The 16658-nt window shown below is 39.7% G+C and overlaps 2 protein-coding genes across 3 annotated transcripts in view; one reads left to right on the forward strand and one right to left on the reverse strand.

Moving 5' to 3' along the window:
- The window catches only part of AK9 (adenylate kinase 9), a 70208-nt gene extending 59496 nt beyond the window's left edge, over positions 1-10712 (reverse strand). The window contains exons 1-5 of one of the 2 annotated variants that reach the window (XM_075087428.1): positions 10133-10712; positions 8833-8963; positions 6322-6385; positions 3155-3207; positions 2974-3070 (exon numbers count right to left, since the gene is read on the reverse strand). In XM_075087428.1, coding sequence (XP_074943529.1) covers positions 2974-3070; positions 3155-3207; positions 6322-6385; positions 8833-8963; positions 10133-10712 — 925 coding nt within the window. The remainder of the gene's footprint in view (positions 1-2973; positions 3071-3154; positions 3208-6321; positions 6386-8832; positions 8964-10132) is intronic. The other variant, XM_075087427.1, reaches the window with a different exon arrangement.
- The window catches only part of FIG4 (FIG4 phosphoinositide 5-phosphatase), a 75497-nt gene continuing 69488 nt past the window's right edge, over positions 10650-16658 (forward strand). The window contains exon 1 of the mRNA XM_075087429.1: positions 10650-10755. Within this exon, the coding sequence (XP_074943530.1) occupies positions 10687-10755 (69 nt within the window). The 5' untranslated portion in view covers positions 10650-10686. The remainder of the gene's footprint in view (positions 10756-16658) is intronic.

Below are 16658 nucleotides of genomic sequence, written 5' to 3' on the forward strand. Positions count from 1 at the left end.
CACAAAAACATAGCACCAGCCTTTGCAAGAGGTACTAGGACTGAAGACTCCTCCTTCTTTGGAGAGCTACTACCCATAGATGCAAAATTTATAGAAGAGGATGACCAAGAGAAAGCATAATGTATCGTCATTCCTCTAGGAAATGCAAATCCTGGATTCTAAGTAGTTGATATCTTCAGAGAATTCTAACAGGCAGTGAGATGTTCGAGCCTGCACAGCCTCTGCTTATCAACACATCCCTGATAACAACAGCTGATATGAGAGGAATGGGAGTGTAACAAGGGAATAGATTCTCCCAAACTGTTTTCTGAGACAGTGTTTGCCCCCAAACTGATAATGTTGTGGGGAGACTAAAAATGACGAAGTTTACCAAAGACAAGTATCAACCAAGATCAAATAGTAACCAGGATATTACCAAGAAACTTCTGAGGAGAGGAGTCATCTTGGAAAGAAATATTAAAGAAGCATTAACATCTGTGGCTGGGGAAAGACGCTTTAGAGTGAGAATAAGGTAGAAGAACAGCAGCTAAACCAAGTTTCATGTGCTAGCATCACAACTTTCTGTCTAGCCTGACAGAGCAGCATCCCTATCAAATGCTGCGAGTAGCCTGCATTTCAAGTGCTGGACTGACAGAACAGGGTTAAACAAGCAGTGACCCACACCTCCAGTGGGTGTCTATGACCTTGCATGGAGCTTTCTCACTGGTGTGTGGATTGTAGGAAATGGCACAGCAGAGGAAGCTAGAGCACTCATATTTCCAACAGAAAGTGTGTTTAAACAGGTGAACATGCATTCCCAGAAAAGGGAACATGTGCTCATAACTTCCACCCATCTTTGAGAGAGGGCTTGCCTGCATAACCATGCAAGTCTGAGTATACTCTTTGGAATTAGTTTTAGGAGGCTGATTAGAAATCTGAAAGTGTTTATTAATATTTGGGAAGTGCCTAGTGCTGTGGTTTGTCTGTTGTGCGGCTGATAATGAACCTCTTCACTGACTGCCAGTTCACTGACTGCCAGTTAATTACTTGCCATTAATAAATCAATAAGCAACTTTGGCCTGATTTGATTTAAATCATGCTAATTGAGCAGTTTTCCCTTGTGATAATGACATAGATTATTCCTTTGCAAATATTATTTAGATTAACATGATATGAACTTCTGGTTATATTCTTGTTCTATTAAAAAAAAAAAAAGCAAGCATATCAGCTACATAGAAGTTATAATTCTGTATTTTCTCACCTACAATACCCTAAAGTACAGGTATGTTTGTTATTTTCCAATCCTTCAGTGCCTATGTTATTTTAAAAAGAGATGCTGTTTATGTCAAGAAATAGCTTAGAAGCTTCATATCTGACCTCCTTTATAAGTAAAACAAAAATAAATCTGTTTTTAGTGACTCGCAATTTTTAAATATTATAATTTGGTTTAGCACTTCTGAATACCTCTGACACAACAGTTTCCAACATAATGTGTTTAGTGGTTAAGTCAGAAGACTGTAATTGAAAAGAATCCCTTACTATGTGTACTGTTAGAAACTTGTATTTTACAATGCTAAAACAAAAGTTAAAAGTAAGAAACAGCCTTTCATACAACATTGTTCCTAAAATCTTTAATGAATAAGTAATAGCCAATTAATCGATTAGTTCCTGCTGAAAGCCTTCTTAAGCTTCCCAAGGATTATATTAAAATAGTTGCTAAACAGTGGTTGGAACTGGAAAATACTTAACAAAAAATGGTTTTGGAGATGGGTTCCAGTTGGTAGGAAAAAATAGTGAGGATGTAGGTTATTCTATACCTTGCTAATTTGGGGCATCTGTAATACAGAAAATATTTTGGCTACAAGAACCAAACTTTTATCAACTTTATAGTCATGTTTACAGTCTCTAGGATCTTTGTGGTCCTCTGTGATACACACATCTTATTCACCATTCATCACCAGACTGACTCAAAGAGGGGAACTCAGATAACACAGACATCTCTTCACGCTTTTATTAAAGTCCTGACATATGGATTAAGAGAATGGTATTTCTGCTGCTGCTTCTTCCCTCAAATTTTTGTTTTCTCCTCATCTGTTTTTTTTTTTCTTCTTTATTTCTCTGTCTTTTGCCTACTGTTTTAAAAGCCTGGTTTCACCAGGTAAGGCTGCCATCTTTTGCAAAATTGTTGAGCCTTGGACTAGAAAGGGAACAAAAACCATTGCAACTGAAAACTTACAGAAGCGTGCTAGTTTTCAGAGCAGTAGAAACTTAACATTTTCTTGGCATTATACCTGTCTCTCTCCTTTAATGGAAATTTTAAATAAAAGACAGCAGCAGAAAAAGAAATTACATTTTCTTTTACTTTCTTTCCACTTAGCATATATTTGTTTTCTCTTCAGGAAAGCAGGTTCAGACTCTAGCAAGATCTGCAGCACTAGTCTTAACAGCCTCAATTAACATAATCTTTCCTCAAAAAGAAGAATTATTACCACTACCAATACTATTCTCATGTAGCTTACTCTCAGTGATAAAATGCAAAGGGAATAAACAATGTTCTAAGAAAAACAAGAGACTGTAATACTTCACTTTTTAAATAATCTGGTTTCCTTTTTCATTATTTTAAATGTTTAAAATATTTTTGCTGGTGGATTTTTGTTGTTGTTATAGAAGTATTCAAGAAAAAAAAATTCAGTATTTTAAATCCTAATACTCTTCTAAACAGATAATATTGTCAAATGAGAGCCATAGCAACACTTAAAATTTGGGGCAAACTCATTTTCTCAAAATGAACACAACATAGGATTGGTGTGACACGTTCTGATCTCCCATATTAGTATATTAGTCCCTAAATACACTCTCAGTTTACCTGAGGAGCACAAGAAAAGATGCTACTGTCTAAGAGAAATTAAATTATATTTGAGCAGTAATGGATGCAAAGTGTGGGAAAATTATAGCTAGCTCATTCTAAGAAGTTTAGGCTGTAAATATACTTACCAAAATGAGCAACTTCTGGTGACTCAATCTTTTTCAGAATCATTTCTGTAACCAGTTCTTCAGAAATACTTTGACCTTTAAAAAGCAATTCTTGACACTAAGGTAAAACGCAAAACATAGTCTCATATAATATGTATTTGGCAAGAATGTGACAAAACTTACTAGAAGATTAGACCTTTACCTTAAGCCCATATTCTGTTTCTTCACGAATATTCATTTGAATTACTTCCAAAGCTGAGAAAGCACATCAGATGGAATAAAATTAAAATAATTAATCAGAAATATTTTATATACAGACACGTACATGCAGAGATACATACATGCACACACTCATACAAGTATGTATGTGTGCTCCAAGCGATCAGACTATTTTTGAACAGCCTTTTTATTTAGGGACATTATTATATTTTGTCCATCCAGAACTTGGTGCCTTCTGGCAATGTCTATGTAGACATTTTTCCCTACAGTTTAGCCCTATGTATACTACAGACAAATGCACAACAGCAGCCTTGCAGGATTATTTTAACTACTGATTTATATCAAATTAGCATGACTGCTGTGTAATCCAGATATGAGTATTTGAGCTCAAACACCTCCCAAATTTTAAAAGCAAGTTTTAGAAAAAAGAACTGTTTAGACATGCAAAAACAGTTGTGTGTCTAAAGGGTTTTTAAAAGAGAGGTTTAAGGACTTTTTAAAAAGCTCTTAAAAACCTACTTCTTATATAGTCTAATTATCTAAAATTAAATACTAAATTTGACACCTACCAAATTCAAAGGCCTGCCCTCTGTCTCTGTGGACAGTGACAGTCTTTCACACTTCTATACCACTGAAATAAGCAGACACTCATGAAAGTTTTCAAGAATGACCCTTAAGGCTACATCTCTATTATTGATAAACCAGGCCAGGGAAAGGTCCTGAAGCCAGGTGGCTCATGCCTATACAGCTAAAATCTTTCTCCCCAGATCATGGTGGCTGTTTCCAAACTGTTCCTACTAGTAATGATGACTGTCACGCATACAATCCTTCATACTACGAACAGGTGTTTGAGAGAGCATTATTTGCCATGGGCCCAAACTGCGGCGGGGAAGGTATTAACAAATACCACAGACAACTGGAAATCAGTGCTGTATGTGTACCCGGCCCCTGTTCTGTTTAAGAGTATTGACCTATTCATTGAGTAAATGGATGGAAGGTATTCTGTCAAATTAAAAAGACTGTGAACACCTTTCCTATTTAGTAATTCTCTAACTTTGATTATTTTTTAAATAAATAACACAGCGCAGGATAGATATCGATATGTTGGAGAAAGTCTAGTGGAGGGCACCAAGATGATTAAAAGTCTTGAACGTACTAGGAGAAGCCAAAAGAACTGGCTTCGCTCAGCCTGAAGAAAACAGGGCAGCTGTTATTGTTGTCTAAAGCTACTTAATGGGAAGGCACAAAGACAGAACCACCGCCTTCACAGAAGTGCAGGTAGGACAGGAAGCAACAAACAGAAGTAGGAACATGAGAAATTCCAGTGGGGTAATTAGGAAGCAATTTTTCATCATGAAGGTGGTCAAACATTGGAAAGTGTTGCTCAGAGAGGTGGTGGAGTTTCTTTCTTTTTTGATGTGGAAAATGAAAAAAACACTATTAACAAAAGTTGAAGGAATGTGTGTGAGGGTACCTGTGTAGGTACACTAGACAAAAGTTTGAAAGTAATATTACGAGCAAAAGAGAAGAAATGATTCTTTGAATCTAATAGAAATAAGGCATAAAAATGCAATAAGTGAGATTTGTATCAGTCATTAAGAAAAACTTTCTAATGGCAAAGACTGTGTTACAGAGGTAGACTGCCTAAAGCTTTTTAAAAACAAATTTAATAGACAGTTGTCAGTAATGGTTTAAATACATTCAGTGCGGATTGGCTTAAGTATGTTCCTAAGGTCTCTTCCGATTTTGGTCTGATCTATGTTTCGGACTGGGTATTAAATTTTTGTTAGACAATCCTATGAATTAAAAATTCTATATTTACAAATTCAAAAATGCACTTTATTAAAACTGAATTTTACCATATTATAATTCCAAATCTTCAACATAAGACAAAAATACTTTATTTGATAAATAAGCCTGTGTATTCACAGGAATATGAAGTGTTACACTGTCCACTAGAGGGCTTTTATTAGAACAATAAAAAGTACTAGGGGGCACACTTAGAATAAAAAATGCAATAAAGATCGATATACAAAGAGTCTATAATAAGAATAAAGGTACACATATATATCATAAAATCAGATTTATAATTTGATGCCCCCAAAGAGGAACTCAAGAAATTGCTTCATATTTAAGGTTATTATGTGCTGTCTTCTACTTAAAAAAATATATATTAGCCTTCAAACTGGTAGGACAAATCTGGTGGAAACGGTTTCTTTTTTCATAAAAGTTAAGTGAATAAATCAAGATTTGTGCATTATAATGTCAGGGATACAAAACTATTACCAGGGCTTTATAAAATTACAGATTTAAAATTTTTTTTTAGTTACTGCTGACAAAATTAGTACAAAAGAAAAACGCCAGAAACTTAATTATTTTTAGTAGGAACCTACTTTCTTGCTGAGATGCCTTGAAATGGAAAAAAAAAAATTTCTAGCGATGTGTTGATAGGGAATAAGATAATGTTGTAAGCAACAGGTTTTACTCTACAGATCTTCAAAAATCTTTGATGAGAGAGACTGCCAGAGATGGACCTGCATAGTTTAGAAAATGAAACAATATCTTGTATTCTGGTAAATGCACGGTGGGAGAAATTGACTACATCTTCTGAAATAAGCCATAGGATATTATTGTTTTAGAAATTTGAAAGTGCCAGCTCCCATTCCTCCGATTATTACTTATACTGACACAAAAGCTATACTTCTCTTTCCTGGAGTACATCCCCCCTTATATTAGGCACTGCACAAACAGAAAGGAAAGATCCTCCTATTTTTTCAAGGTCTATTGGAAAATCCATGTACTCTCTGGAGTTGAATGAGTTGCCTCCATGTGAACAATAAAGGTCACATGAATCCCCTTACAGGATTGGGGATACAGCTTGATTATTATGTGTCACATATATCCCCTTCTGCAATAATACTAATACCAATACTAATAATACTACTAATAATAAGTTATTTTCTAAGCCTTTCTGTAACTAAAAGGCCATTTTTCAGCAATTGCATTTCTGGCAAAATGGTTACTTGGTCCTTACCAGTAGTCTTTACTGCAACTGGAAATGTGTCATTTTTAAATACAAGGAACAGCGAGGATATTCTAAACCAAAAGATATGAAGCCAATGCTATGTTCCAAATAGAGTGTATGTTTACCTTCTATGAAAATGCATTTCCATATTTGTGCTAGTTTTCTAGCTAATGTTTTCTTTCCAGAACCCTTAAAATGAAAAATACACATTTAGAATAAAAACAGGCAGAAGGAAAAAACACCCCAAACATATTACACAATAAAGAATACATTTTCATGTTATAAAACCAATTAAAAGCTACCACCAGGATCAGGGCCTCTGAGTTATGCACTGGGCAAACACAAACACTCTTTTTAATACCATCCTCTATTTTATACTGCCTAGCATTGCTAATATATTGTTACTGTCCTTTGCAGTTAATTATTTCCAAAGTAATTCTACTGACTTTGTTTCTGAGTGACTCTATCTAAAACTCATCTATGATTTGCCCATAAATTCCTATGAGAAACTCTTTAGGACTGAAATTTATTATCTTCAGTCTCAAAGCAAATTATGATGCAAACCTGTTCAGCCGTTCCTGAGTAAGATCCATAGGGATAGTATTCTTTGACTAAAACAGTGAATACGTAAAGCCTGCCCTTGTTAGTCCACAAATTTGGTTTAGATACTGACAAAATGTTTATTTTATCACATTAATCCAGGGGAACCAACATAACCAAGAATAACAAGGCCTCTAGGAGTACAGCTACCTGAACGGGATTTTGCAAAACTCACCATCTTCCACCCTTAGGATTATGCCCTTTCTTCTAGGGCGTACAAGGTCTTTTTTGACAGTCTGTTTGCCCTAGATAAATTTTTGATTAAAAGCAGTAAAAAAGCACAAATAAATCACATTTCCAGTTAACAGCATATCAGCAAACACTCCAGCCTACTCATACCTTACATCTTACAAGTGTGGTGAGGATATATGGATTTGGTTTTCCTTTAATGGCAGTGTACTTTTAACGTCAAAGAAATATCTTAAGTAAGATAAATGCTGTACACATCAGCCATATATATAAAAGATATTATCATAAACCCAGAATATTTAATTCCCTCCCCTCTCATCCAGGCCTGTGGAATTTCAACCCTTTATTAAAATATGTATTATTATCAACCATTTACTGAAGACCATAATTTCAGATGAGAGTATCTATTTCTTATATGTTTTTGCACTGGCTTTCAAGGAGTATTTTATGGTGGTTTGGTCTATAAAAATGTAAAGTTACAATTTTCATGTAAGGTTAGAAATTTGATGTTTGTTTATACGTAGGTGAGCCAGTCCACTGTAGTTTTCTACTGGGCTGAATGCGCTGTCAGGTCTTGTGCTGACCATATGGCACATTTGCTGGCTACCACCTTATATGGTCTCACTGTGATGTTCGCGTCTCATCCACTTGCAGAATGCCATCCTGCCTCCTTTCTCAGTTTGATCAGATGTAATGACTTGCAGCCAAGCGCTACCCAGCAACTGGAGCCAAGGAGTAAGAAAGGATGCAGACCTGTGTAAACACTAGGGACTGGGAGCCTTCCAGCCTGGTAAAAGTCTCTGAAGAAAGGAAACGTAGCTGTATCTTAGCTCTATGACATTGACTTGGGGCTTGCCTGGTGGGTCAACTGGCACTGAAGTTTGGGTTGGTTACCAGTTGCAGGTACACACCATTTATCCCTCTACCTGCTAGGCAGCACAAAGCAGATTTCCATATGATCATTTCAGACTCTGTTGTGGTACCTAATGGCATCACACACAAAGGCAGAGGACAGGCTGCTGGAGGACCTTGTGTTCACACTGGAAGTTGGGTGCTCTGAAGGCACCTTTCACGGACAACAGTGTTCAAGAGGAAAGCAGCTTTCAGGGCACCAGTGCTGTGTTTAAGTGCATACCAGATTCAGTATAGACATAAGGCAAACTTGCACCAAAAAAGAACTCCCTTCGGCAAACTAAGGCACTAATGTAAAAGCACCTGTAGACTCTCCTACATCTGGGAAAAAGAAGTCTGAGAAGTCTAGGATTACAAAATACCAAATTTTCCTAAGTAAAGGAGGCCACAAATTTGTGACCTGACTTATATGAGAAAAAGAGAGACCTTGAATTATAGTTAAAATATAGTACCGATCTCCTTATCAGGATACCTTATTCCCAAATATATGACATATAATTACATCAAAGCTTTGTATTAAAGTTAAAATATTTAATACCTTATTGTACATCTGTAAATCAGTACACTAACCTGAAGGTTCATTTATGCCTATTTATGTCTTTAATCTGTTAAGCTTTGGAAAAGTTAGAATCCTGAAATAATATAAAAACAGTTCAGTTGCCAATGCAAAAAAAGAAGAAAATTTTGACCAACATGTGACTTTTAATTACAGTAATAACACTTCTGATTGTAATTGACTGGTCACTCAGGCCAAAAATTGGCCTCATCAAATAACATCAGAATCTTTATCACTCTCTGCAGGATTAGCAAAGTGGAAAAGATAAAAAAGGTAGGTCTTTGATATTTTTGGCAGTGTCACTAAACTAATGTTTTGGAAAGAAAAGTAAAATTGTTAGCAGAATATCTGAACAAAAAACTTCTATCAGTCATCTTACTGGCTTTCCAAGGATAATTAAGCAAGTGGGCTTGGACAACAGGAAGGATTTTTCAGCTTCATCTTCATCAAAGATGTCTGTAAAGGGCTGAGCCTGTTTTTCCTTTTGTGAAGCCATAAAATTGTCTAACACTGGGAGAAAAAAAAAAAAGCTTGTTATAAAATACGGTAGCTTACATATGTGTAAAATGACACTTAAAAGTGGAACTGAATAATAATGTGATACAAGGTGAATTGCTTTGTAACAAAAGCTGTTACGAGAAGAAAAAGCATTTAGAGAACATACACAATGCACCCATTAATCAGAGAAAAGTCACTTCCAAAAACTAAGGGATTGTCTGAACCACGGCCTATCCCCAGCTGCAACTATATGGATGTTGATAACAACTTCTTCCTGACTCTCAAACTGCCTGTAGCTCTACATCATGTAGTTGTTTTATTGCCTTTTCCTTCCTGTTCCAGTTACCATGCAGTTGTAACTTCTTTCTGGTCCTTGAAATGGACCATAGCCCTGCTAAGACCTTTGCTTGTGAACTTTGGACACAGAAGAGCCCCGTCACAGTCAATGGAACTACCCGCTGTGCCCACAGCTAGGTACATGAATAAGGCTTTGCCATGAATAAGGGTTGTGATCTGTTCTGTAACCCTCCAATAAATCCCAGCTATTCCAGGACTGCAAGAGATTGCACATCCAGTGCTATGCAACAATGTGAAACAGAAACAACTTTCTAATTAAGGTAAGCTGGAGTAAGATTTGGGTGGGCCTTTCAAATAAATTGAGTCCAAAAATACGAAGAGCTTGAAGTGTGGTGTGGAGAAGGCAAAACAGAACCTCACTTTCTTTACCTCCCCCTCACCCCTCCAGTCATTTCTAAATAAAAAAATTCTGCTTTAGGATGAAAATCTGAAAAAGTTTGTTTTGAAACATCAAAGTGAAACAATTTGAAACTTTCAGAATAAGACCTTCTGAACAATAGGGACAGTATTTTAATATTAAGAAATCCACCACACACAAACCAGCCCTCAGTTTCTCTCATGGAAACTCACTGGCTGAACTTCACCTGGTGCTTCCAGCACTTTCTCTCCTTCCCAAACCTTTACAATTAAGGGACAATTTCCTAACTACAATAACCACCCCAGACAAACTAAAGAAATAAACCGCCCCCCGCCCCGCCCCGACTCAGTGCCTGTCGGGGCCTTGTTTCAGGGAGTTACCCCGCCCCGCCAGCACGACCCCGACCGGCGGCGCAAAGACGATCCCCGCGCTCGGCGCCCCTCAGGGCCGGGGCAGGAGCACTTACGGTGAGCGACGTGCGGGGGGAGGCAACGGAGAGCGGCCGCCGCGCGCACCCCGCCGCCACCGGCTGTGTACGCCGGTAACCCGGGCAACCGAAGAACGCCGGCCCGCCCCCGCCCCTCCGCCCCGCCCCCTCGGCGCCCCTGCCCTCGGCAGCGAGAGCTGTTCCTGGTGCTGACCCTGCAGGCGGACTCGCCCCGCAACGAGCGAGGGTCACTCCGGCAGTCCGCCCCCGCCGAGCCGGGAGCCCCACTGTTGAGGGGCCACGCGTGACACAGCTCTACCGCTCGCCCGGCCGCCAGCAGCGGCCGCGGCGGCGCAGGCGCGCTCTCTCCCACGCGGCGTGTGGACGCGCCTGCGTGGTGGCCTGCCGCCACTTCCGCCTTCCACCCGTCACGGCAGCGGGCTGTGCGGGTTGGTTTTCGGTCCCTGGTTCCCGGTCCCGTCGCGTTCCCCTTCCGGCGGGAGCTCGGCGTTTCCCGCGGCCGCTGTCGGGCGGCCCCCCTGCCCTCGCCGTGCCTTGGGGCCGGGGTGAGGCCCGAGCCCTGCCGGGCCGCCATGCCGGTGGCGGCTGCCGCCCCCATGATCAGCTCAGTGCAGAAGCTGGTGCTGTACGAGACCAGGGCTGTAAGTAGCGTCCGCCCCGCCGCCGCCGCCGCTCCCGGGGGCGGGGGGAGCACCCCCGCCGGCCCCCGCGCTGGGGGCTGCCGCACCACGCGTGGGGCAGAGTGGGGGGACGTCCTGCGCCCCTGCCGTGCTAGCCTGGCTCTGCCCGGGTCTGCCGGCCCGCAGCTTGTCAGAGAACTGTTCCTCACCTTTCTCTTCCTTCCTTGGCTTTTGGGTTGGTCACACATCCAAAACATGCAAATAACTAAACCCAAGTTTTTAAAATGCTTGTCTTCACCTTGGCTCTGCCTCGTGACTTCACCAAAGGGCCGGTTTCTGTCCTAAGTGCTGTTGGTGTACGCAAGTCTCAAAGCTGAGCTCCACCTTGCTGTAAGCTGGAGGCCCAGCTTAGGTTTAGGCCCCACATCTCTGCTGCTGCAAGCATTTGCACGGCTACCTGCCTGTTCTGTTGTGTGGCTGTTGTCACCCGGCCAGGCTGACAGCAGTGCCAAGTGCCGTGGTGAATTAAAACCAGACAGCTGACGTTGTCCAGAATTAAAGAGTCACGATTTGAATGAAGAGTTTAAACAGGATGGCTGAAGTGGTTACCACCTGCACCTCACTGCTGCTTCTGAGAGATTTCAGTTCTCATCGGCTGAATGGACTGTGCAGCAGCTTCCAGAGGTTTCAGTCTGACCTCTGGAAGTAAGCTGTTGAAGATTCTTAGCATTCCTTAATATTGTGTTGCAGAAGCTGTAGGGATGTGCTGTTCACAGTAGTTTTTGCCATGGGCAAAGTGGATTGGAGGTTTGAGTGGTAATTGCTGCTTTAGCCATGTGATGAGCACCATGTGAGATTCAGGATCCAATCATTGGTGTAAATAACCTGAGGTAATGCTGCTGTGTTTATCATTCTTTAGCTCCCAATCAAACATCTTTGTGCAGTTCCTCTTGTTTCATAGAATGTTGGTTTTTCACTTGAGGTAGTTTTGGATAGCATAAAGTACTGTGGCTTTAAGTGTAATGATTCTTAATTCAGATGTTACCTGTAGTGACAACAGGAAGTAGTTTTTCACTGAAGTCAGCATAGCCTCTTGAAACCATACCAAAGTGACAGGATAAAGCCTGCAGAATTATTGGTACCAGTAAATCAGGGTTTGAATCAGTTTCAGGGGAGGTTTAGATTGGATATTAGGAAAAATTTATTCACTGAAGGAGTGGTCAGGCATTGGAACAGGCTGCCCAGAGAGGTGGTGGAGTCACCATCCCTGGAGGTGTTCAGAAAACATGTAGACGTGGCACTTTGGGACATGGTTCAGGAGACATTGTGGTGTGGGGTTGATGGTTGCACTTGATCCTAGAGGTCTTTTCCAACCTTAATGATTCTATGAAATGGAAAAATTGAGATTACTCTTGCTCTCCAGAATGTTACTTGTTTTCACCTATGCCTAAAGGAATTTTGATGGTTGCATTAATGCATCTTTCTCAGCATTGCTGGAAAATGTTTTCATTTCAGCTAAATTATTGCTATATGGGAGAAGGGCAATGGGGAAGGATAATTCCTGAATCAGGTCCTGGATTACTGAATGTAGTTGTTCTTGGCTTGCAACTCATGCTACTTTTCAGGTAGCTGAGGTTTAGCATTTTGTGACTGGCATGCCTGGATATTTGGCTTAATTTTGTCTGAGCTTTAAGGCTCAGTTGCTGAGAGACAATCTGCTGTTCAAAGAGACAGTATTAGGCTTTAGGTTTCTGTCAGCTGGCTACAAATCTCTAGGCCTCACAGGCTGATCCTGTTAGTTCAGGAGCCACGTTCTTTCACATCTGGCTAGTGGTTGCTGGCAGTATCTGCCTGAAAGAGTGGGTTTGCCCATGCTCTGCTGTGTTCAGCATTCAGTAAGGGGCAGGTCCAGCAGTCCTGATCACTCCAGGAGGTGAGATGGCTTTGATCAGCCATGAGAGGCAGTGGTTTGTTGACCAGCACACGCCACTTGAAATGTCTCAGCTGAGTAATGGTGTCTCAAAGCTGTTTATTCAGTCACTTCTTGTGGGGGATATAAATGGAATATTTTCCCAGAATATGGTTATATGTTCTTACTGAAAAATAAAAAAGTATGCTATTCTACCATGAGTTGTAGTACTTTGAATATTGAAATTCAAATTCCAGGCCTTTTTTTCCAAAGGAAAAATGCTATAGGAATCATTTGGAGTAATTAGTTGAAAAAGGTTGATGCAGTTAATAAAATCACAGATCCATGTAGGTTGGAAGGGACTTCTGGAGTCCATCTAGTCCAGCCCCTTGCTCAAAGCATCTTCAATGAGAGCAAGATGTCAGGGTTGTGTTCAGTTGAGTTTTGAATATCTCCAAGTACGGAGATACTACAGCCTCTGCAGACAACGTGCTCTAATGCTTGACCACCCTTGTGGTTTAAAAAAAAAAAAAAAAGGGTTGTGGGGAAGAAGTTCCTTAGATTAAGTTGGAATTTTGCATGTTTCAACTTGTATCTTTTGCATCTAGTCCATCTACTGTTTGCCCCTCAGAAGAGTTTGGTTCTGTCTTATCTGTACATTCTCGTTAGATAGTTCTAAGACAGCAGTAAGGTCCTGCCAGAGCTCTCTGAAGGCTGAACAAACCCAGTTCTCTCAGTCTCTTCCAATGTGTCATGTGTTCTCTCCTCTTGATGGTCTTGGTAGCTCAATGTCTATCTTGTACTGCAGAGCCCAAAACTGGATTTCAGACTTGGTCAGGTCACAGGGAGTTTTAGAGGGAGATTTGCTGTTACAGCTGATTCAGTGTCACGTTGGGCTTCTGACAAAAGTTCCCACTACTTCTCCCCGAGGTGCCCCTCATGCAGCCTCCTTTGCATAAAATCTCACAATCAGGCAGTCGCCAGCTGTGACAGTCATTGATGTGACGGAAGCATCACCCAGACATAAAATAGAATAACTTTCTCCTGGTTCAGGTTACTCTTTGGATTTCCTTAAGGCCATATGCTTCCAACGTAAGCATGTGGGACAAGGAGTTAGATCAGGTATAGGTTAACATGAAACTATATCCTAAGACTCCTTGTGGAGACCTTGAGTGGGCAAAGAAGGGATGACTTAAGTTGTCAGCAGTGGGAGAAATAGTGGAGTTCCTGTAAAACCCCTCTGTGCTAAAGGAAGAAGAGGTGAAATGGATGAGAAAGCGGATATGGTTAGGCAGGGTTTTTTAGGTTTTTTTTGGGGGGGTTTTTTTGAGTTAAGAATACAGTAGCATTATTTAAGTCAAACAGGAAAGGCTCTGGTAGCGTTATTGGAGTCAAACAAGAAAGACTCCTAGAGGTGAGGAGAACTGAATTCACAGTGTCAATTGAAGGAACAGAGAGTAAAATTCTATATTTGCTATTAACAATTATATTTAGGGTAGTTGCTGAGACCTACGTTTTTAACTGATGCTTTGGGTCAATAAAGATGACGGAAATGTGAATTGTATCTCCTGTTTGTCTGGGGAGGTTGAAGGCTTTTTTAGAAGTAGTCAGAAAAATGAACTAAAACAGTTGTATTCAGATCAATGCCAATTATCTTGCATTTAATGCATATATTTACTGCTGAAATGCACACCAGAGGGCAGTAAAGATATTTCAGCAATATGACTAATAAGAAACAAAAGATATTTTCTTCTTTTCTTCAGGAGAAGATGGAACTTTTGTGTATCCCCCAAATGAAGCCCACCTGAAAGCGGTAGTTTAGTTCATTGGAAATTATCATTCCCTTAAGGTGGTGTGACATTGAACAAGTCAATTTGTGCCATCTCTGTAAAGGCATATCACTTGCCTATCTTTCAGGGTATTATGAGACTTAATTAATATTGTTTTATTCTAATCAGGTTCTTCTACAGTCTCCATCTCCACAGTATCCAAATGACTTGCACAAGCTTATTAAGTAATGTGACTAGCATAATTACCTGTAGATTTTTCTGCCTTTTTCCCCAAGGAAAACTATGTGGGTTTTTTTGTTTTTGTTTTTTTTAAATTTCATTTCTTCTAAAAATAATTTGAACGGTTTTGTGTTAACAAAAAACAAGGTTTGCGTGTTTAATGCTGAAGTTAGCCTGTGGTCAAATTGGAGAAATTTTAATGTAGAAGATGACTTCACAGAAAAAGCTACAGAATTTTTACTGAATTATGAAGTGCACTGATTATGATTATCTGACGCATGGTTAGCTGACGCATTTAAAAAACGTTGAAAGCAGTAAACAATCTACTGGCCAACCGTTAGCTATCATAATTTTCTAGCTATAAGTGGCTGTGAAATTTGGTCTCTCTGGAATGGTTTCGTTAGCAGGAGACAGCCCCTCTTAGCTGACTGTCCTATTCCGTCTGTAATAGTGTTCCAGGAATGGCAGAGACATGATGGAGCAGAGGATGGAGCTGGGACAAGAGAAGGAGTTTCACAAAACTTGGGAAAACACTGTTTCGGTCTTAAATGCCTTGATATAGTGCCAGATAAATGGGCAATAAAATAGAGAAACTTAATCAACTGGTGTATGTGGGATCTGAGACCCTTTATGAGTACAGCAGATACTTGGTGGAGTAGCAGTGATGAGAACACCACAAGTTTTGAAGCATATACGGTAATCAGGCAGAACAAAAATAAAGTTTAAAAGTGGTAGCGCTACACTGCATGTGAAAGGTGTGCCTTCAAATATCTGTCTAAGTTGTTTTGGCGGCATACGTTTTATTTCTTTTGTCCTGAATTGTCCTGCATGTCATCATGTAGTGACTAGATCAACAGGAGAGAAATACTCTTAGATACTTGGTTTTGTTGTGAACCACTTTTCTAGATGGAATGGTGATGAGGAGTTTGTGGAGAAATTATCACAAATTGACAAATTTAAATGTAACAACGGAAGGATGAAAAAAAATAGGTATTTTCTGTCACTATTTTTTATTTTTGAAATTAAGTTTGTTATGGCCCTAAAACTAAATTAATATTTTTCCTTGTTTAAGGTAAGAATGTATTTTGTGAGTACAAACGTACTGAACGAGGGGTGAAGCTAAAATGAGTAACAAGACTGAGGTTGTGAAACAGGGAACAATCAGAGTAGTTGTAGAAATAAAATCCAATATATTCAACATGCTGTAGCTGAAGGGTAATATTATCTCCATCCTGGAAATTTGAAGACATATGTGTACTAAACAGCAGAAAGGCTGTAAATATTTTCAAGTTGTTCAAGTCAAGGGTGGTGCTGTGACTGGAATGTGACAAATGGAATATTTAATCAATTCAGAAGTCCTATACATAATTTTCTATAAGCAAGTAGTTGAAAATTAAGGTAAATGACATAAAATGCAGTCTGGACTTACAAAGATGCCATCTTCATGTAAAAATTAGACAGCCTTATGTATTTAAACCAAATCCTCTATGGAGGTGCAATGCTACAAGGAAAATCTCGGGCTTTGCTGATGGAAGAAGGGAGGTTAGCAGAGAAGTAAGGTATTGTCTCATAGGGTTGATTCAAGTAATGGTTTTAGGACCGATATGCTTCAGCATTTTCACTAATGTTATTAGCCCGAATTATGAGTCAGCTGCAAGTTTTGAAATATTGCAAATAATTAGGATAATCAGAGCACAAGATAACAAGAAATGACGACAACCCTCAGGAGTAGATAAAAGAAATAATTTGAAATAGAATGGTATACTATGAAACTTCATGCACCTTAGGATAGATTACACACCAATAAAAGTTTGTTGAGGGTTTATCAATTCAGAGGCAGTAGAGGAGGATGATCTGGGTGTTTTATCTGAAGAAGGGGTGGGAGGTTGAGCCACTGATAAGGTACAAGTCTGAAAAAGGCAGATATGGTCTTTTGTGTGAGAAATACTAATGTACCTCTATAATGAGACCTTGTATGGTGTATTGTGTACACTTTTTGTCCATAT

Source organism: Phalacrocorax aristotelis, chromosome 3 (genome assembly GCF_949628215.1).
Source record: "Phalacrocorax aristotelis chromosome 3, bGulAri2.1, whole genome shotgun sequence".
NCBI classification, from domain to species: Eukaryota; Metazoa; Chordata; class Aves; order Suliformes; family Phalacrocoracidae; genus Phalacrocorax; species Phalacrocorax aristotelis.